The 22,069-nt window shown below is 41.1% G+C and overlaps 1 protein-coding gene across 11 annotated transcripts in view; it reads right to left on the minus strand.

Moving 5' to 3' along the window:
- Positions 1–22,069, minus strand: part of PTK2 (protein tyrosine kinase 2) — a 194,278-nt gene that overhangs the window by 6,659 nt on the left and 165,550 nt on the right. For 8 of the 11 annotated variants that reach the window (XM_069005548.1, XM_069005547.1, XM_069005545.1 and 5 more), the window contains 6 exons: positions 15,934–16,045; positions 13,479–13,565; positions 12,171–12,308; positions 10,735–10,866; positions 3,433–3,495; positions 463–502 (listed from right to left, as the gene is read on the minus strand). In XM_069005548.1, the coding sequence (XP_068861649.1) occupies positions 463–502; positions 3,433–3,495; positions 10,735–10,866; positions 12,171–12,308; positions 13,479–13,565; positions 15,934–16,045 (572 nt within the window). The other 3 variants (XM_069005552.1, XM_069005553.1, XR_011148503.1) reach the window with 3 other exon arrangements.

The following is a 22,069-nucleotide window of genomic DNA, read 5'->3' on the forward strand; positions in this document are numbered from 1 at the left end:
GGGGCAACTGCTACTGCTCTGGGCACACCTACCCCAGCCCTGAGAGGGTGTCACCCCTGGTACCACAGCTGAGTGCCAACATGCTATGTGTGCCTGGGGAAACTGGACTTCTTCCCAGCAGCAACTCTGGGTGTGGTCCACTTTTGAGACCAAGAAACCCAACTTTAGGTTTCTACTGCTGTTCTACATGTCTGAACTCCACACTGGGTGAATTCCCACTCTGACTCAGCTTCCTCTAGACACTTCCTGCTTGTTGATCTCAACACTTCCTTGGCTTTGCTGACTGTATGTCTGGGGCCTGCACGGGGCACCTGAACACACAGTACACAAACATCAATGTGTAGTACCTGGAACTGAGTTCCACCCTGTATGGAAATACTGCCATGAACTTTTGTTCATTACTGCTGCAGCAAGATTTGTAATCAAGGATTCAAAATGACAGTATCTGAATTTACTGCTTACCTGGTTTTCCCACAGGCTGATATATGTGCTGGTTACCAGCCTATAAAATAAAATAAACATATAAAGTAGTTATTGCAGTGCTCACAGCTTTCATAAGCACTATCTCTATCTCAAATACTGAGAGCAGACAGTTCTCAGCACATTTCCCACCAGTTAAAAATACATCCTGATTCACCATCATCAGTCCCTCACTACAGGTCTATTACTTCAAAAGTAAGAAAAGAATCTGCATGTATTTTGTACCGCTCACAACACCCCCGGCCTCTACATTACAGTTCACCCTTCCTTACTACTCAAAGGTGGTGGGACAGTCACAGGTATTTTTAGTCTGTGTCCACAGATCCAACTGTAGAGGTCACGGTGGTGCAGGAGAAATGGCAACACAACGAGAGACTCCAGAACTTCCTGCTGAATGGTTCCATAATGGGAACACATTTCTAAGCTGGTTTGCTTTTTGGTTTTGTTGCAATGCTCTTAGTCAAGGTCCATTTGCTTATTCATTTGGAAGAATTTATTAACACACTGAAGTGACTTTCCCTGATAACTGCATTCATACACCCTTCATGCCAGCCTCAGTCACCAGGGTGAGCAGCTCCAGTGTCAGCATAATATTAAGGAATTATTTCTACATCAACTGCCCTTGCCCTTGGGGGTGATTTTAACTTCCCAAAATTCAACTGGGAATATCGTACAGTGGACACAAAGAGGTCCAAGAAATTTCTGTGAAGGTAACTTCTTGGTGGAGGTATTAAGGAAGCTGACTAGGCAAGGTGATTCCTGGAATCCTTGTTTGGAAACAGAGAGGGACTCGGACAAACTGGTGAGTAGTGGCTGCCTTGGTCATGGTGACCACAAAGAAGTTGAGTTTCAAATTGCTGGAGATAGGAGAAAAAAATCCAGCAGAACTTTTGCTATGTAGAGAGTGGACTTTGGGTTCTTGCCTGGAAATAGTGACGTCCCTTGGGAATCTGCTTTTGAAGGAACTGGAGTCCATGGATGTCAGGTGCTTTTTAAGAGCCATCTTTTAAGAGCACAGAGTGGGAAGTTCCAGAGTGCTGGAAGTCAAGCAAGCAGGACAGAACAGGGCCTGGCAGAGATGGGATCTTCTAGCACTTAGGTGGACAAAGGAAGTGTACAGACTTTAGAAACAGGGACAGGTGACATCCCTACACAGATGCTGGTCACCACTGCAGGGAGAGAATTTGTGAGACAAAGCTTGACCACAGTTTCACCTGGACAACACCACAAAAAGGGCTTTTTAAAAACTGCAACAGCAATAGGAGAACCAGAAATTACATTGGTCTGTTGCTCAGTGAGGTTGGTCACCTCACAAACAGGGACACAAAGTGGAGACATTCAGTCATGTCATTAATTTTGATTTGTGCTGTTAACCTAACTATTTCAAATCTGATAACCCCATGGGAAAAGAAAGGGAGCAAGAGAAGGAGGACAATAAAATCCCACTAGAACAATTCTTGCATTTTTACTTCCACAAAATTGCGTATTGAAAGTAGAGGTCAAAAGAATGTGATCAGTCAGGAACTACCAAAATGTGAGTGGTAACTTCTCATTTGTATCACTGCCCAATTTCTCATCCTCTCAGTCAGAAACTCGTATTGACTCACAGCAGCATTAGGCATTTCCCACTGCAAATGACGCCAGAGTTATGATCTGAATCTACTGAGAACTACAAGATCAAATTCTGACTAGAAACGTAGTTAACATGAATTAGAGTCTCTTTTAAAACCCATTTTGTCCATGACCATGAAGTGTTTTCTTCACACTCTTTCAAATGGGATGTTACTTTGTACTACCTTGCCTGGGCAGATAGGACTTCCCCTAGAAACAGTTTGGGATCTGGAGCTGTAACCTGTGACAAGACCTCAAAATCTCCTTGGCATCTCACAGCATCTTCTCAAGCAGCACAAAATGCAGCAACACTTTTCTTGCTCTTATATAAAGATGCAACAACAGCCAAGGCCTAACAGTAACTAATAGTCTTCTTAAATTTCATGGAAAAAATCTTAGGAGCTTCCAGACATGAATGTCTCCAGAGACCATGCTGCAGTGTGTCATTATTACACTCATTCATGACTGTGTCTTGGCTGCAAATGCAGGAAGAATCCCTAAATTTTTAAGTAGTGAAGAAATGCTGAAGCCAAAGTATGAGTTTACAGTCGTATCCCAAATGAAACAGGAAGGTGAATTTAAAATATCCACTACTTTACAGGTAGTAAAGTTTCTCCCTGGGGAGAAACAGTGGATGAAGCACCAGGTTTGTGTCACTAACAGTCCCTAGCCTAATCCCCCTTTTCCATCAGTATGATCCAGAGATTCCAATGGCAATTAAACAATTGAAGAGATGGTTTTAGTTAAACAGACAGGAGTTAAGCCACTAAGAAAGAACACCCAAGCTACAGCTGCTGTCTGGGAATAAAGGAATGGCTGTGGAGTTTATTCCAACTGTTTCATAGTGGATCATTTACCCCAAACACATTTCTGGGTAATACAACAGCAACATTTACATTCCTTGTGAGAAAACCCTTCAGCTATTTAAACAACTGCAAAAGTTACTTTTATCTTGCTTCCTGTTGACAGAACTTGCAGAAAACAATCCACATTTTTAAATAAAAGGCCCAATTCTACAGCACATGAGCACTTATTATTGCAACATATTTGTGGAAACATTTTAATATTTGTTTTAAGAACAGTTTCAGGGGGAAAAAAACCACCCAACCAACAAACCCCAAATCCCCCAAACTGATGAACTGTGCTGCATGAACCACTTTGCTGTGGCTGCTGTTCCCACAGAAGCTGAGCCTCTTGGAAAGCTGTACAACCATGTAATAACAGTGGAAACGTTTAGCAAAACCTTTAAATCATCTCCCACACCCGAGACAGTGGACAGCATGTTCTACCAGGAAACTGGAGGAAGAGCTGGGAGAGGAAAAGATCCCCCCCCACACTTACTGGGCCCTGGAGACCTCCGTCCTCCCGGTCGATGCTGCCTCTGGAGAGCCGCACGTCGGGTTTCTGAAACAGAAATCAAATGTTTCACTCTGTGCTCTGCTTACCCAGAGCTGTGCCCTCAGCTTGGAGGCAGTGTAAAGATAGGGAAATCCCGTTAAAAATGCACACTGACAAATCCAGATGTCATTTCACTCCAGTCCCTGCGCCCCCCCCCTCTGCCGCCACCGGGGCCTCGGCTGCTCCACCAGCACCCGCCCTCAGCACAGGAGTAAAAATGCTCTACTAAATATCCACAGTACCACTGCCCTAACACAACACTGGAAAACCTGCATTTTAGTTTTCTCAAAGGCAGCAAAAGTTGGGGTTTTTTCTAAAAAGAAGCTTGCTTCCCAACAGCAAAATTCCAACCACAGGATGAGAAATGCTGCACATTAATTCCCACTTCCTGCCCCAGGATGGCTTATATGTACTTGGCTCCCTCTCCAAGCAAATGGGGCCAATTACTGGAGCTCTCTAAACACTCCATTTGGATACAGCCTGCCAGCAAAGCTGTCCAGATGCCCTTTTCTCCCCATATAAGCAACAAACAAATTTCTATTTTCTGTGTTTTAAGCACAATACAGAAACCCGGGGCTTGGTTGTTTTTAAAAGGAAAAATAAAACCACATCAATTTTGATTTTTTTTTTCCCCCACAGAAACCACTCATTTTTTTTCATAGAAAATCTTTAATTGGAAGGGATCCACAAGAACCCCTAAGGTTCAGCTCCTGGGCCTGCACAGGAAAACCCCACTCATCTCTGCAGCAAATACAGGTATATTTATTCTTCAAGGACAACGTTGATTACATGGAAAGACAAAGGAATAGTGGATGTGAAGCCAAGGTTAACACTGATCTGAAGACACAAGCTCAGCAGAATTACAGTGTGCTTCTAGTGCACCAATTCTGGCATTTAAAACCAGGATTTATCTGACTCTCTCCTATGAGACTGGATGAGGAGTCACTGATAACTCAAAGGATAAAATGGTCACACACAGCATGAGAATAAACATTTTTTATTTAGAGAAAGGTAAGTGTAACTAAACACACTGAACTGACCCCATGTTCTCTCAGAGCTAATTTCAGGGGACAAATATATCCTTTTCTTGTTTAAAGCTATTTGAGATCCCTTCCTCCTTTAAGAACACTAAAGAAGAATTCCAACTCACATATCCTGCTAAATGACCCTAAAAGCCAGCAGGGCAGAAGGAACCTGCAAAAACACACTGATATTGATCTTTTGTCATTAAAAATAGTCCAGTTGTGCTGCCAGGCTGTCAGAGGGCTTATGTTTGGGGTTTTCATTCAGTGTTCTGCAGACTGAGTGAGGCACAGACAAGAGACAGCCACTGCCTGAAAGAAGTTGCAGATCAAAAATAGACAAATTGTATCAGACAGGGAAATACTTAACCCTATCTTAAACACTAAGAACCGAAACAGACACAAGTGGTCTCCTAATGTTTTTCCAGGAATTTGTGGCAGATTTTAAGATGAAACAGACTGCTGACTAATCTCCAGTTTATTTCCTTATTATGATGAAGGAATTTTTTCTGATTAAAGTCTCATTTGATGTGAGTATGCTTGAAACTTCACTAGACAGGTAAAGTCGTGATTCTCATCGTACTTTTCAGCTAAAGCACATAGCTATCTGTGGATGCTAAAATGCAGGAGCAGAGGAATTTTTCAGCTACTGAAGCATTTGTCAAGTTTTTCCTTTCTCATGCTTTAGCTGAGAAACAGAGAAATCCAGCTTCTCACAGCTTTTCTGTGAAAGCTTTCATTCTCATGCAAACTGTATGGACAACAGTTTGAGAGAATGTAATCCATTTCTACACCTGCAGGCTGCTGTGAGAACAGTGGAATTGTTTCCAGTCTTGTGGAATAATACTTTGAAATGGGTGGTTATACCATTCAGCCACTCACTGAGGTGGGTGGCCAGCCAAGGGCCAATCATGTAATTTCTCTTTTGCAATCCATGCTATAAAAGGTATGGGTGGTTACACGAGGTCACTTTGGCCGTATCATCTGACCTGGACTTGTGTCGTGATGTCGCCATCTCTCTGGGAATAACAGCTATCCTTGTTAAATATCCATATAAAGCATATGATAAACTACATTTCTGTTACACTGATGCTCACAATTTGTCATCATTTCACATTCATTTCTAGCCAGGAAAGTGTCCAAACTCTTTGGAAATAACCAAAGGCTATTTTATCACAGGGGTCTTTAATGCTCTTTGCACTGACAGCAGTTTATTACTCAAAAGATGCACCTTAAAACATAGAATGCTTTGGGTTGGAAGAGACCTTCAGGATCACCTCATTTTAACCCCCTGCCATGGAAAGGGACACCTTCCCCTGGACCATCTAGACCATGTCCCTCAGACCAGACTCCACAGACAATGAAATATTAAGCATTTTTAAAGAGTCAGAAGCACAAAAATGCACACTAGTCCAAGTAACAGGTTTTTTTTCCTAGTAATACAAGCAAAAAGTTAAATTAGCAGACACAATATCCATCTCTCCTCCTCCTCGTCTTGCTAAGAAGGTCCCTCCTTCCAGTATCCAAAGTCTCCACGTCACAGCAACCATTCCATTCCCCAAGTCTCCACCAGCAGCCAACATGCAGCACATTGAGTTCCCTTCAGGACACCCCATACATGGACAGCACACAACCCACAGCCCAGGAACTGCTGCACAGAAAGGCTGCAAATGCTCATAGAATATCACAAAAATTATGATTATTAACTTGACAAATGCTTCACACATTACAAAAAAAACCAAACCAAGTCCTATTGACCACTCCCACAAAAACAAGACTGTGGAGGGCAGTGGTGCTGCCCTGGCATCTCCAAGAACCTGATCCTAAACTGCAGATCCCAGGTGCCAGGGGCTGATGGCAAACCTGAGGGACCCCAAGCAGCTGCACCCCTGTGACCTGCACAGCTACACCTTAGAAATAAGGAAAAAAAATCCTTTAGCAGTACATAAGCTTCTTTCAACTTCCACAAACATTCTCCTCTGCCCCATCAAAACTTGGGTAGTCAGGAACACATGGAAAAACAGGAAAGTGTTCAACTTTTGTGTCCAATGACTAAGAAAAGGCACAATTATATATTTATTGACTTTAGTGTTCTAATAAATTCTGACAACTCCCATTTGACTAAATGATATTCTGATTTACTCTTTTGTGTAGATGTGGAAATGTCAGAAGACAAACTATTTCACAGTAAAGGTGATTCTGATGATCAAACTCCCATCATATTTTGAAGTATTATTCAGCAGCAATTCTTACTCTTCTGCAGTTGCAAGAGATTTAATTTGAGCCCCCCATGCTGCCATGACAGCAATGCACTGCTGAACTTTTAATACTGAGATCCTTGAGCTGTACCTTGAGCTGTTTAATGCAACATTCTCTAGGTCAACAGTCAGCCCCACACCAAACCTGTTCTGTACTTCACACACCATTTCACAGCCCCAAAGAACACCCTGCCGTCTTTCCAGTCCCTGCCATGGCTCTGGACGCTCGAAAAACCACATAGAGGGAGAACTATATGTTGTTAAAATCTTGCAGAAAAACAAAGTTCTTCAAAAGTAAATGGATTTTTTTTCTAATAAAGAAGCCTACTATCTGAAATCTTTGGAAATGTCAAGAGGAATTTTCAGACAGGATGTGTACGTTGACAAACTGGGACATAATCTACTTTATTTCCAGTATTTCTGGTTACTTGCTAATAAAAGAACATGCAAGCCTTGGAGTTCTCAGGACATGCTGAATTGCAATGTCTTGGTGGGATTTTCTCAGGCTAAAAACTAAATTCTTATTTTAGTAACAGTTCACATCAATTACACTTGAATTGCAGTTCTCAGTGTCAAAATAGGACAAAACCACAACTATGTGGGAATTTCAGAGAAAAAAAAAACCAAACCCAAGCATGGTAAGGAAACTATGTGAGTTATTTCTTCTTAAGCTATCCCAGAAAGGACTATAAATTTCTTAGTACAAAACTGTTCTGTCTGCTGAGGAGTTACTAACAGGCATGCACATACATATCTTTATTTATATGATTAAAAATAATGCACATAACATCTTTCTAGTCAGTGAGCTAGAAAGAAAGGTTCAGACTGGAAAGTCCATATAAAGGAAGTAGCAGGCAATTAAATAAGCCTAAAAGAAGAAAAGTGTAAAATGTTCAGAGATAATTTTTTATTGTTTTATATTGTTTGTAGTGCAGGCATTTCATCTTCCACCTGAATGTGCCCTGGACAGAGACTGTGTCCTGTAGTGATCTCTATCAAACTTTAGGTGCAGTAATGCTTTGTGTGTCTCCACTTCAGCTTTCCCAAATATAATTCACATATTTCTGTCCTTCCTGGAGAGGATCACCTCCACAGCACTTCTATCAAGACAGCATGAAAGTTTAATCATCAAAAGTTTTAATCAACATCCATCAAAGCTGCCAGACCTAGTGCTGCCTCCCCTCCCTGTCAGGGGGTGTGAGGGACTGTCAGTCCTAGATCCCCCAAAATCAACCCCTCCAATTCTCTCCTCACTTCCCAATGAATGTATTTGGTACAATTTAGAATTAAGTAAGCACTTCTTCACTCTTCAGCTTTTACACAACAGATTTGTTTTTGTTCAGGAGCTTCCCACGAGGAGAGACCTGTTTGTTTTCTCTTTTTACAGCAGAATTTCCAGAATTCTGGATTCTGTTAAGGCTGCAGCTTGCACAACATTTCTATCCTTTCAAGTACTGACTAATCCCCATGTTCTCCAAGGACCGGTTTCAGGCAAACTGCTTACACTGATAACTTCCCCAAAGACCTGCACATTTCCATTTCAATGCCAGTGCAACTGAATTCCCCATCTGCAGAGTCCCTTCCAGCACCATCAGTGCTGTTTATCCCTGTATAACGTGCTGTGAGTTGTATTTTCTCCCTGCAGAAGCAGCAATAAATTTCAAGTCATGAGCAAGTTGGTGTTACTCTGGGGAAACAAAAATTGTATTAACAGAAACTCACAGAGGATGTTTTATCTTGTTGCAGTGTCTTACATTAAATGATTTGCAGTGATCCCCTGTGAGTCCAACTCTCAGTAGTACAAGTGGGATGTGCTGTAGAGCCCGAGGACTGAGTAAATAGAGCTGCTTTTGGAAGTAGACAGTTTACATTGAAAACACTACACATGGTTACAGAAGTTAAATATTATAGTTACTAAGTTAAATATTAATATCTGTCTCTACTCTGTTATTCTCTGTGCTCAAAAGGACAAATATTCTTTGAAGCCTGCCTAAAGCAGGCAAGGGAGGGCCAGATTTCTTCTCCCTACATCACTTGAAATGGAAATAGGGAAGGCCCTTCTTCCAAGAGCAGAAGTCTTAATTGTCACTGACTAGAGGACAGCAGCCAAGGAGCATGTGTGTGCAGTATCTGGCTTATTTCTATGCTGGACATCATTATATGGCCTTAATGCCTCAACAAATGGCTTATTATTACATGTTTGAGCTCTCATGTCTGAATTGTGGATATTCTTCAGCAGATCTGCAAGGCCTCCAAGAGTGACTCCCCACAATGACTTTTCCACATCTTCATTTCCTCAGGGCTAACCTAGAAACTCAGCCACATTCCTTTTCCAAGAAAGAACCATCTATAAACTGAAGATTCCCCTGACACACATCCTGCTATGGGCTCACAGGCACCTTGTGGCTCCTGACACGAGGTGTAAATCTGTAACAGGCATTCATGGGTGAACCCCAAAGTCTGTACAGTCAACATATTAATGTGGAAACAAAAAGAACTGAAGTCTCTTACGGATTCCAACTCCTCAACAGAATAGATGCAAGAGAGATGGTGTTTCCTCACAATAAAACTAACACAAAATGGAAACACAGCAAATCTCTTCCAAACAGATGCTACGATTGTACTACAGATGAAAGAAAAAATCAGCAAGTTCCTTCTCAACAGCAATTTAGGGGATGATAAACACCCTAATGGTGCAGAGACTGAATCAACAAACACTACAAATAATCATCATTTATTCTGCAGAAAAAATCAGAAGTTTTCTGCAGAAAGTTCCCACACAACCTACTGCCACCACCTGCAATGTCAATGCCTCATTCCCAGAAACCACCTAATTCCAAAAAAAGTTCTTGGCCATCTTTAAAGTTTTAACCATCAGTGGGATGAGTCTGACCCGGGTTGTGTAGGTCACAAGCAACTGGTGCCACATAAGGCTGGAAAAGCTAATGCCTAAATTAGGGAAGAAATTTTCCTTTCCCCTCCCTCTCTTCAGACCAAACAATCTGGGTACAGTGGTTTGTTTGCTGCAAATTCCCACGTGGACTTACAAGGAAACCAGTTCCAACACCCATTAATCAAAAGTCACTTCTTAGCTCAGGCACAACGTGGATCTCAGCTAGAAGATGTCATGGACATGGGGGCATATACCAGTAGCTAACACAGAGGAGATTTCCAAATGGAAACATTCCTTGAAATATGCCTAAGATCATGCACAGGACTGATGTTTGTCACAACCCACACCACAGCACTGTGAATTATCCACCTGTCCTGTGAGGCTCAGGCACCCACAGGCTCCTGGTAACATTCTACTCCAACCTTCTGCTCCATATGTAGCCATCAGCCTCATGTAGGAGAAATTTAACACACAACTTGAATTTTGACAACTGGATAGCCAGAGCTGAACCAAAAAACGTACACCAGTGGCACTGACAACAAGGAACTGGAATTGCAAAGAAACAGCATCAGCAGATCCCATTACCAATGATTTCTTCTTCCTGCTCCGGGTGAGGTTCAGAGTTTTTCCCCTCCTCACAAAGCTCCCTCTTATACTATTTCTTCCCACTAACATGTGGCATTATTCCTCCAGGGCAAGACTGGTTACAACTCTGAGCACAGCCAGGGCCCTTAGATGGCTGATGGTTACATCTTTTTTAGGGATAGAGTACACACAGATCTATCTCTTTAAGAGCAAACAGGCAACCTCTAGATGGGCACAGAATTATACCCACAACTTCCCCCACACAAACACTCAACTGGATAAAATGAGATTCACCAAAAGCCACAGCTGTTCAAGGTATCTGAAACTAGACTCACTAGCCAAACACTTATTTTAAAACCCACATTTTAGTAGCAACTCCTGTGTCCAGTAAATTTTCTCAGTCCACAGAAGTGACCAGTTTTAGCCAGCTGCAATACAAAACCAAAAATCAGGAGGAATTAAGAAGCTCTGTGAAACAAAGAATTACCAGGAACCGTTCCTCTTTTTCAAGCCAGCGCTGATCTTCTTCCATCTCCTGTTGCTGTCGTATCAACCTCTCCTCCATGAGGTGTGTGGGTAGAACCTGGCTCATCCCTCGGATGTCCAAAGTGCCTGAATCCTACAATCCAGAGGAAGTTTGTTCAGTCTCACAATTTAAAAGTTGTATAAACAGGTGCAAGAACTTAAGAGATTACAAAAGAAAAGATTTTTAGAAGCCAAAATTCTCAGCAGCAGTCAAGCAGAGTTTCTTCAGCTCCTCAAAAACTGAAGCAGAGCAGCAGAAGACACTCTTTCCAGCCCTTTTTCATCTGCCTTGCTCTTAGTCACTGCAACCAAAAACGATTTGAAAGATTCTGTTCTGTTTTTCAGCAGTGTTGTCACTTCCTGTATTTGCACTTCATTTAAGTTGGACAAAACACCCAGATATATCAATTTTGTTTTCTTGGTCTTGAGCAATAATGTAACCATCCAGTTATTAAATGCTGCAAGATACATTTTTTAAAATCAAAACAAATGTACTATTCAGTGTTAGCCAACACTGGCAAAACACGTCACAAAAGCATTTTTAAATGAATTTTTGACCAAATATTTATGCCTGCCTTAAGCTTACAAATACTCCACACACCATACCCCAATGCGGTCTGGAAATCATTAGGAAATAGTGTATAAGTTAGTATTTTTAAAAAAGCCAAGGGAAATTTGGTAACAAACTTCCCTGTATTTAACATGTAGATCTCAGTTATCACTTAAATGTTTATCAGGAACACAGGGAATAGAGCTGGTTAGAGAAGAAAAATATTTAAAACAGAAGCTGCAGAAACTGAATCTTTGTGAAAGGAAAAAATGGAATAAAAAAGTGTACAACAGTGGAGAAGAGGAAAAAAAAGACACAAGGTTGAAGGGGGAATTAATTTGATGTTCCTCAGCAGCTCAGTGCAATCATGACAGGCTGGAGAGCACCCAGAAGGAATTCAGCTCAGGAACAGTCTTTCAGACTGTTTCATCTTCTCTACTGGGTAAGTTACAGAGAAGACTCAATCCTTCAGCTGTGCTGGATATCTCCCAAGAGGTATTTTTATGTGAGTGTTCCCAACTCTATGAACAGCACAAAGTTCCAGTGAAGCCTTCTCTTAACAAACACCAAATATTTGCTATCACTCAGTTAAGGTAAGTAGTAACAACTTCATCAAGAATTCACGTGAGGTGACACTTCATGGTCAGCCTCACATAGAAGGATTTGTTTAAAAAACAATTCAGTCCTGACTCCCAGCCCACTGCAGTGAGGTAATTTTAAAAAGCACCAGAACAACTCAATTTTCCTATAACAGATCTACCTAAATAACAGACGTAATACAATTTATAATAATAAAAAGTGTATTTAACTGTACAGAACACAGTAAGAGATGTGTCAGGTCACCATACCTCCATGTTTGGTTGCCACACTGATATTTCCTGAGGCCGATGGTTCCAGGAATCTGCTTGATCCAGGAGAGAAGCCTGCCCAGGATAAATGCTGCCTGCTATGGCTGGTATCCCATGGGAACCAGGGTAGCCAGACACCTTTGGGGGGCAAAAAACCCCACCCAGGCAAAAACAAAGAGAAAAACAGAGATATCAGTAAGACCTGTGCTTCCCCATAATGAAAACATCCCCCCCCAAGACAATAAACATGAAAGCACAGAAATGACTCAATTCAAGCAGTCACTGAGACGAGGAAGGGGAAGCAACATCAGAAGAAAGAAGCTGAGCCAAAATATGACACCTCTGTTTTAAGTCTTAGAGGACGCCCATCATAAAATAAGTATTTTAGAGTAAGTGTAACAGTACAGAAATACAACTTTAGAGGATAACTGTTTTATGGTGCCTATCAAGCCAGCAGCATCAGAGCGTGCTCCAACCTCTGCAGCCGAGGAGATCAAAGCCCTCTGAGGACAAAACAAAATCTATAGATACATATATAAGAGCTACATATGCAGGGCTCATGTTCCAGTTAATAGGAGCCTGCAAACATCACCCTACAGAGCCCCATAAAAATGTACCCCCTGCTTTATGTTACAGGCTTAAGGCTTGAGTGGCAGCATGTAATTAGTGTGCTGAGCTGAGTGGCCTTGGGAACTTCTCCACAGGAAAATCCAAGTAGTTTTAATGAGCCTGAAGTACTTATTAAATCAATGAAAACCTCCCTCTCTTCATGGAAAAAATCCCCTTGACTGAGACAGCTGTATATGGCTGTAGCCTTGAACAAACCTAAAACTGCTCTATGATCTACAATGACAAACTTTTGTTCTAAATTTCTTCAGCAGTTTTAGGAAGATAGGCAAAACCTGTGAGTATACAATGTGGTAGAGCTGAAGGCAGCAGCTATCAGGACACAGAAAATGAAATACCAATGACCCCAAGGAAAGGCCCCCAGTCAATGCCATTTTATAAAGCAAGTGATTTCATAGCTCAGCACAAATGTTAACATGAACACCACATTCCATCAATAAATATGGAAATGTTTCACTCCAGTTTCAGGAATCTGAGCACCACATCAGATGTGGAAATATGTGCCATCTGGAGCAAACCTACCAGGCTCAGTTTGGGTTTTTTTTCTATGTAAAACAAAACTCTGTGAACAGAACTGAATTAAAATAAACCATGAAAGAAGTGCATCAATCCCACCAGCTGCAACTAAGATGGAGAACACACATTTGAAAAAAAATACATGCACGGTATTAAATGAAATACCTGGTAATGATTTGGCTGTACCATATGCTGTGGACTTGGATAAAACCCTTCACTGGATCTGGGACTAGGGTACCCAGGTCTACTGGGCTGTAAACAAAAAGGAATTTTTAGAATCATTAAACACACAAAACTAAAACCAGAAAATTATGTTTCAGTGAGACAAATATTTACAGGTTTGGCAAACTCCAAAAAAAACCCCAAAACAGATTTCCTATAATTACAAACACTTTTTTTAAAAAAAACCTAAAAGTAAGTTTTCCTCCATTTTTGCTTGGCAATGGATGAAGCTGAATTGTTTGCTCAGGATGTCAATAAATAATGCTTGCTCTGTGAATTCTTTGTGTTTATTTAATTGCTTGCACTCCATGACCTGCACTGTGCTGTTTAACTCTAGAGAGAACATCAGCTAAGAACATAATTCTTAATAAATTTCCAGGTGCAATACAACTTTGTTTCCAATTTTTGCTCATAGTTTGTTGCTTTTTGTGACTGTTCCCAAAAGTAAATCCTTTAGCTTCAGTAAGAATAACACAAACCAAACTGGTTTGTTTGCATGGCTATTTCCATGTGGTATTCTGAGGTATGAAGTTAGTTCTGATAATTAACTTCTGTGTAACTAATTACCTCAAGATGGAAAGTGCTTTTGATCCTATTCTGAACCTCCAAAGATATAGCTGAGGGTTTCTTTATGAATAAGGAATAGCACTGATGGATGTTTCAGGAAGAGAAAAATCAACCAAAGAGGGGAAAAAAACCCCAAACTTCATCATTCTGCAAAGGGCTCCCTCAGTCCTTCTGGCAGTTAAAGGCAACCACATAAATGGAGACTGCAGAATTTATCATTGCTTGATGAAAAAATTCATTATCATTCTGGACTAGGATGTTTTCTGTCTTAGATTTCTAACAGAAATACCACTGAGAGACGCAAGTAGTTTCACAGTATGGATTGTGATAGCTGGGAATTATCTGAGGATGTGTAGGAGCTTAAGATCTATAATAATCTGCAACTCTTACAGTGGATCATCAGAAGAACAAAGCAAAAAATCAGTTGTCACCATGAGAAAATTAGGTAAAAATTAAAAGACTCCTATTTACAAAACTCAACTTGTTCCAATGCCATTATTAAGCACATCCCTATTTGACACAAAAGTAGAGTATAAAAAACCTAACCAACAACAGCATCAGATATACACAGTGAGGACACAGTGACCCCTTCAAAACAGATTAACTCCAGTGGCAGAATTAACTGCAGTTTTAACACACCTTTGGTCAAGTGTTTCAGTTCATACATCACACACAAAGGTGCTCATTTCAAATGAACAGCATATTGGTCCAATTTATGCAGTGTCTGCTTCCGTAAGTTGGAACATTGTTTAGATAAACACCAAATCCTGCTAATTCATCTCAGATGGGTAAACAGACTGATGGATTGTTTGCTGTTTCTAACTCTGAAATGAAAGCAGCAATTCCAGTGCCCGTATTTCCTGCTTGCCATCAAGGCATCAAAATGCAGAACTAAGCTCAGAAATCGGATCTATCAGGCAACAACCCAGAAACAAAGAGAAAAAAACCCCAAACACACACAAAAATCCCCCACCACCACCCTCCTCCCCCCAAAACGTAACAAAACAAAACGAAACCAACCAAAAACAAAAAGGTGCTTTTCTCTGAGTGTTGGGGAATGTGCACAGCACAAGGTGCCACACAAGTACTCCTGGAATTATTATCAGCTCCAGAGCCTGGGTGCAACAACTCCAGGAATTCACCACAAACTCTCAGGACACAGACAATGCAGTGGTGACTGCACAGAATTAAACTGTTCAAAACACAGGCTCAAACTTCAAGTAACAACTTGCAAAAATAACTCTGAGATCAAGCAGACAAGTCATTTAGAGGGAAGAGGGCTCAGAAACTGGTGAGGCTGGACTCCCACAGCTGCAGAACACATCAGTGACATCCAAACAGGACAGAAATGAAAATTAAGTGGAAACTAAACCACGTACGTTCCTTGGAAACACGCCCCTAATTTTCTGTCCAGCAGAAGGAAAATGCTATTATCTGACTTCTGTCCCGTCACTAATGTGTTATAAATAAACTTCACGCTGGCCTGAGAGCTCATTAGCGAACAATTTACAGGAGTGCTACAAGAAAGGAGGGAAAAGGAAAGGCCAGAAAACGATTTTGTGGCAGCTATGGGTGTCTTTTACAAGTTAGAGAAGAAACAGAAAATCTTTAATGCAGTATCAGCCCAGATCAGTTCTAAGCACAGCTCAAGCAGAGCTGGGTCATTTCAGGCAAGGATTCCCAGATGGGACAGAACTGGCCAGAATGCCATGGTTTGAACAAACCCATCAGGGGAGGCTTTGAAGAAATAAACGGAACAGAAAAAGTTTTTGGATTTTGGTTTTTTTGTTTTTTTTTTTTTTAAACACATGTAATTTGCAGTCTTAGCTACCTTGGGAGGAGCTTCATCTGATCCTCCTGAGTCCCAGGATACCGTGACTTGTCGCCTGGATTCCATTCTCATTCGTTCTTCTTGCTGCAGCTTCTCTTCCTCCAGTATTGTACTAAGGAAAACATATTGTAATCAAGTAGAACTCCAGTTTCAGTGACTAACAAACCTCTCCCCACAGCTCCTGCATTTTTCAGAATAATAAACACTACTTAACTTGAAATGCTGTAAAATTACTGAAAACTAAACTTCTTTTACATACACTGGTTTTGTTTCTGAAAACCAGGATCAGAAAGAAATATTTCCGTAGGATTACCAGGGTGTTTTAACAACAAAAACAGCATCAAATTTTCAGAAAGCTGTAGTTGATCTTGCACATATTTTTTTTTTCATAACAGTTCTTTTTATGTGCAATTACACAGAGAAGTCCCCAAAGACAATCAATCAAGCACTTACTTGCATGAAAGCTTTATCTTCACAAGAAAATATTCTACTGAACTGCTGCAAAGGTTCAAAACAAACCAAAAATGTTCTTTACTAAAACTTAAGAGCTTCAGATCACTGGGATTTTTTTTTTCCTTTTTTAAAGAAAGCAGTCAAAAATACTTCTTCAGCTCTTACGTTTTAGCCTAACCACGAACACATTCAGCAAAGCAATTTAGCAAAACAGAAAGATCTGACAGTATTCACTCAGCTTCTAAGCATTCAGGTCAAAAGGCTGCATTTTCACAAAGTACAAGACAGTAGTAAAACCAGTTTGCTACTCACCACTGTTCTGACTATTAAAAAGCCTGTTTGAAGCTGAATGTGCTCCTGCTGCCCCCACAGCCAGCCTCCTCCCAGCTCTGCTATGTGGCTTATTAATGTTGGATATTTGCCATTTGAAAAATACTCAGAATGAAGCTTTGAAAGAGGGAGCTGCCAATTCCTTGGAGCCGCACGCTACGCGGACAGTCTGGAGATGTGAGCAGGGCAGATTATTTCCATATCACTATCCCCAGGGTAAAGACAATCCTGTGGAGGAGCTATTCCAGCTTCTTTATCACTCAGGAGTTTCCAGAAACAAAGCTAAGTTCTGAGTTTATAGTCTCCTGTTCAGTCTGCTAAACAACCACCCAGAATTACTCATTGAGGGGATGAGATCAACTCCAGCAATCTATTCTCATCGCGGAACTTCACTGCTTATTTCAAGAATAAATTCCTGCTGGAGATGAGAACTGTGCTTCTCCTTAGTCAGCCAAAAAAACCCCAAACTATGCCACTTCTAAAAAGCAGAGAAGTCATCTCGTCTCACTGCAGCTAAATCAAGTTTATAACTATTGCTGCAATTTCAACCCATCACTGCTGAAGCAACACAAGAATGTGGAACAAAAGCAAAATCAGACAAGTTATTTGCAAGAGTCACCCTTGCTAGAACTACCATGGAAACACAGCTACAGTTCAATGGAGGCAATCTTTCTATTTTACCTCTCTCTTCCCTCAGAATAAGGAAAATGCAAGATTTCCTACTTGAACCCATGAAGAACCAGCAAAACCCCCCCTGCTTTAAAAGCTGTCACACTTCAGATATCCAGTGTTTTTACATAGCATGAGAAAGCAGCCAACACATATCCACAGCCATGAACCATGATTATCATCTTTCAAGACAAGCCTCAGGATTAAGAAAACCCACAACAAAACAAGACAAAAAAAATTTGCCCAGATTAATGAATGAAAAATGAAGAAAATACAGATTTTTAACCAGGTTGTTGATACAGCATTTGCTCCAATCTGAGCTAAAGAATAGAACAGAGTTGGCTGGTAGCAGCTGGCTAAATTTAGAGATGGCTTACTGACAATTTGGGGCCATGCGTGGAATTTGTCACAGTGCAGTCCTGGTTTTCCATAAATAGGAATGAAACCCCAATACTCTCTCTGCTTTGCTATCAAAGGCATTTTATCTGTGATGCCCCAGTGTTCAAAGCCACCATCTTTTATCACCAGAAACAAAAAATGTCTATTGAAATGATTTCTTTTTCTTAACACAGGCTCAGCTTTTTGCTTTACAACTGCAGTTCATCCTCCCTGCTCTCCCACTGCCTGTGCCATCAGGAGGTTCTTTCCCAGCAGCCCAGAGCAGCCCGGTCAGAGGCTGATGGGCTGCAGCAGCATCTGTACTTGAATGCCCTTGTTCTGCTGACAAGAATATAAAATAGAAATGCCTCAGAGAAGCACTACTCGAAAAAGCCACAAGGAATATAAATGACTCACAGAAAGGTCTTTGTTTTCTCAAAAGGGAAGACCAGTCTGTGGATGAAGTAAGAGTGTGCCAAGAGATATTTTTGACGTTTCCTCAGTGCAGCTGCTCAAGTTCTCTGAACAGTTTATTAGAATTTGCAGAAGGTCAGGAGAAGTCAGATATAGGCATAGTTTCCCAAACTGTACATATTTTTAGCAGCGAAGAGGAGCAAGCAGGGAATTCTATCCCTATGCTTCCCCTAGCAAACCTTGAGGTAGCACATACAAACTTAACTCAGCTTCTTGGAGAGGTGGAGGCTCAAGAAAAATCTCAACTAATGCAAGTTTGCATAATTGATTAACTTATTTAATTTACAAAGGACTTTTTACCGAAATTGGCCTGTGACAGCGAAAAGGAAACATTTATGGTGACTTTCAGCGTAGGAATATTTAAAACAACAAATTGCATCCTCATATTCCAAAAGGCACAGCAGCACCAGTGTCTCCTGCTACACTTTAAGTGCTGACCCCCAACAAGCAGCTTCTTTCTTTCTCTCTGCCCCCAGAAATGCAAAGTTGGATGCAGATGAGCATATCTGCACATACTGTTCTAATCTGAAAGCACTCTTACATGGATTATGGACTATTCCTAATGGTCACAGTCAAAGAATGGAAGAATAACAAAGCACTTCGCAGCCGCCATCATGTATTTCAATTACGTGCTACAGTATTTTTTTGTCAGAATGCAATAACAGAAGAGGACTCAAGCTGCCTTCACTCTTACCAGTTTTCTCTCTTTCATTTATAAGCAACATTTCAGGATCTACATCAAATGCAGTGACAAAAAGCTCAAGTCCAGTTCTCATCAGTTAATTATCTCACTCTTGTCATAAAACCAGACTTTAAAAGCATAGAATCTGTCTCTTTTTCCCCCCCCATTCTTTTTATGGGGGGAAAACCTGCAGCTCCAGGATGCCAGTGGGGTTAAGCACTGCTAAAACAATGGGCAACAGGGACACTCATCTTCACAACGATGCAACTGCTGCTTGTTTTGCTATTTGTAGCAGAGAGGGTTCATGAAAGGTACTTTAAAGAAAATTTGTTCCAGTGATAGAGTGAAAAATGTCATGAAATTACATTCATTTGAAAGTTTAAAATTAAAATCAAAATCTTTTTATATTATTTACCATGTAGTGCAAAACAAAAAATGTCTTCTACACAAAACCAGCAAGGCAACACACGCTTCCCAATCAAAAATGCCCTATATTCTAATTCTGACCAAGTCAGAACTGCAGGAGTAGCAGGGTACCTCACTGCCCTGACCTAATCTGACTTTTAACCCCCCTCCACCACTTGAAAAGGGACTTGGAATGTGAGGATAAATTAGATTTGGAAATCCACAATCCACCCATTTATTTCTGTGTTTGCTGGGAAGACTGACTCAACCACATCCACTTCAGACAGATCAAATGCTATAAAATTACTACCCTAATAACAGTACTTAAATTCATATGTAGCAACAAACAACAGTACATAAATTGTGCAGAAATCAGCACCTTTGCCTTGCAGAATCAGCTGCAAATACAGTTTGGGCAAAGCAGCTGTTACTATGAGACGGGAAAAGCATCAAAAAACAGAGAGCACGCGAAACTCTTATGCTCCCATCAATGCTATTCCAGATGCAGAAGATTTTTCCCAAAGCCAAGGAGTTTTTTTCATTAAATCAGAGAGGAATGAATGCTGCAGTGCTGTATCTGGCTCCAAGCAAACATCCAGTCTGCTCTCAGCTTGAAGAGACTACTCTGGACAGCATCCAGAACGAGCAGCAGCAACACCACAGGGAAAGGCCACCAGGGAAATGGCTTGTTTTTACAAGTTCATGGGAATTTGAGTTTTGAAACCCAATCTTCCCTAGCTGCCTGAGACTGCCTCAGCATCAGGGAATTGGCAACCTTTCCAGGGAGAGGCTGACTCTGTCTGGAGCAGAGCAAAGCAGCCCTAAGGACAACCATGCTGCCTAACTTTGGGAGATAAAGGTCACTGGTTTGGAGTGGCAGAAAGCTCCATGTTTTTGTGGGAACAGAGTAAAAACTTTTAGGGTTGCAGGAGAGAGGCTGCCCTCTAAACAATGCTTCAATCTCCCAGCATGACCAGAAGAGCAAACACTCCTCCACACTTTCACATAGAATGAGATGGAAGGGATGCCTGGAGGTCTCCAGTCCAGTCTCCTGGTGAAGCTGGGCTCCCTGCACAGCAAGGGCCAGCTGCTCTGAGCCTTTTCCAATCAAAATTTGAATATCTGCCAGCATGGAAATTCCAGAGTCTTTCTGGGTGACCTGTTTCAGAGCTCACCCATGCACACTGGGAAACATTTTCATGTGTAACCAACAAGACCCTGCCTTCCTGCATGCCCTGAGTGCTGGCTCTGAGGACAGCCAGGCTCTTGGGCACACTCTGGGTTTACTCATCCTCCTTCCTTGCTGGTGAGACACTCCCTGCTTGGGGTTACACACCACAGCCATCTTCCAGTCACATTTTTTAGGGCTTCATTCTCATCTGTGCCAACCAGCTTTAAGTTACCAGTACAACTGGCTGCAAATTATTAATCATCCTGTACTTTCAGAGTCAAAAAAAAAGAGAAAAAGCAAGTGAATTACCAATTTCCACCTATTATCCAAATCACACAACTGTGTCACATCTTTTCCTTGCAAAGCCTGTCCAGCCCTGACATTCCTCCCTTTGTGTTAACTCCACACAGTGAAGAGGATGGGAAGTTATCTGTGAGAAGGGTTGTCTTCCCTTAGTTCTACAAATTACTAGTCTAAACAGGAGCTCCCAGAGTAACAGATGGAGGAACTGTATGAAATTTTAAGAATTAGGAAAGAACTTTAAGGCCTTTAAGTTCTCCATACAGCAGGTCTGAATCAGCGTCATAATTATATTGATATTGTTCCACATTTTAATCACCAGTGAATTATCTTGAACCGTGCACATTCAGTGAAAGCAAAAAAATGGTATTACGAAAATAAAACATGCCACAAAGCACAACTTTGAAGCAAGACCTAAAATAAAACCAAATAATTTAAGCAATGAATTACAACAAATGGCAGTGTGGACTGTCAGTGTGCAAAATCTATGTGGTACTCAAAGCTTGTATTGACTTATGCAAACACATCCTGAGCAGTCATAAAATCCAAAAGTCACGTCTGTGACCCAATTTGGTCACAAATATCGAATGTGCCTGCACATTATCTCAGTGATGTTTCAGTTTAAATATCATTCCCACTTTGGGGCTGGTGAAAGGTGATATGGACACTGGAATATATTGCTGCAGAATAAACTAAGGTGTGAATTTAGACTGCTCTCCAAGGTGTGTGCTCACACTCATTCCAAGATAAACACAAGGCAGTCTATATCCTGGTTTACAAAGGGCAAAGGAATTTCTGTCTGTGATGCTGCATTTACTGCAGCCTCCACAACTGCCCTGGGACAGCTGTCTCTGTGCAACTCCTGTGCTACACGGCATGGAAAGAAATCCCAAGAGCACTCACCTGATGCTTCATTTATTTAAGTAAAAATACATCTCTACTCCAGAAGCTCACGGCATGTTTGTTTAGATAATCACTCTAAATTCTGTCTAACTCACTCCCCAAGGACTGTTGCTAAAATTATAAATGAAGTGCTAGTAAGACATGGAGCTTTTCTTGGGAGAAAAAGGAGGTGATTCATATTTCCAGTTACTTGAATTTATTAACTAATTTTCTCTAACAGATAAGGCCCAGTTTTCCCAAAGACCAGCAACAACCTGGCCTTCTGAAGATAAAAACTCAATACACCGTGCCTCGCGTTTTCCACAGAACCAAAACACTGGAACAGAAGGTAAAACAAAAGTATTTCCAAACAAAGGAAATCACCTGTCAGA

This window comes from Aphelocoma coerulescens, chromosome 2 (assembly GCF_041296385.1).
Source record: "Aphelocoma coerulescens isolate FSJ_1873_10779 chromosome 2, UR_Acoe_1.0, whole genome shotgun sequence".
In the NCBI taxonomy this organism is placed as follows: Eukaryota; Metazoa; Chordata; class Aves; order Passeriformes; family Corvidae; genus Aphelocoma; species Aphelocoma coerulescens.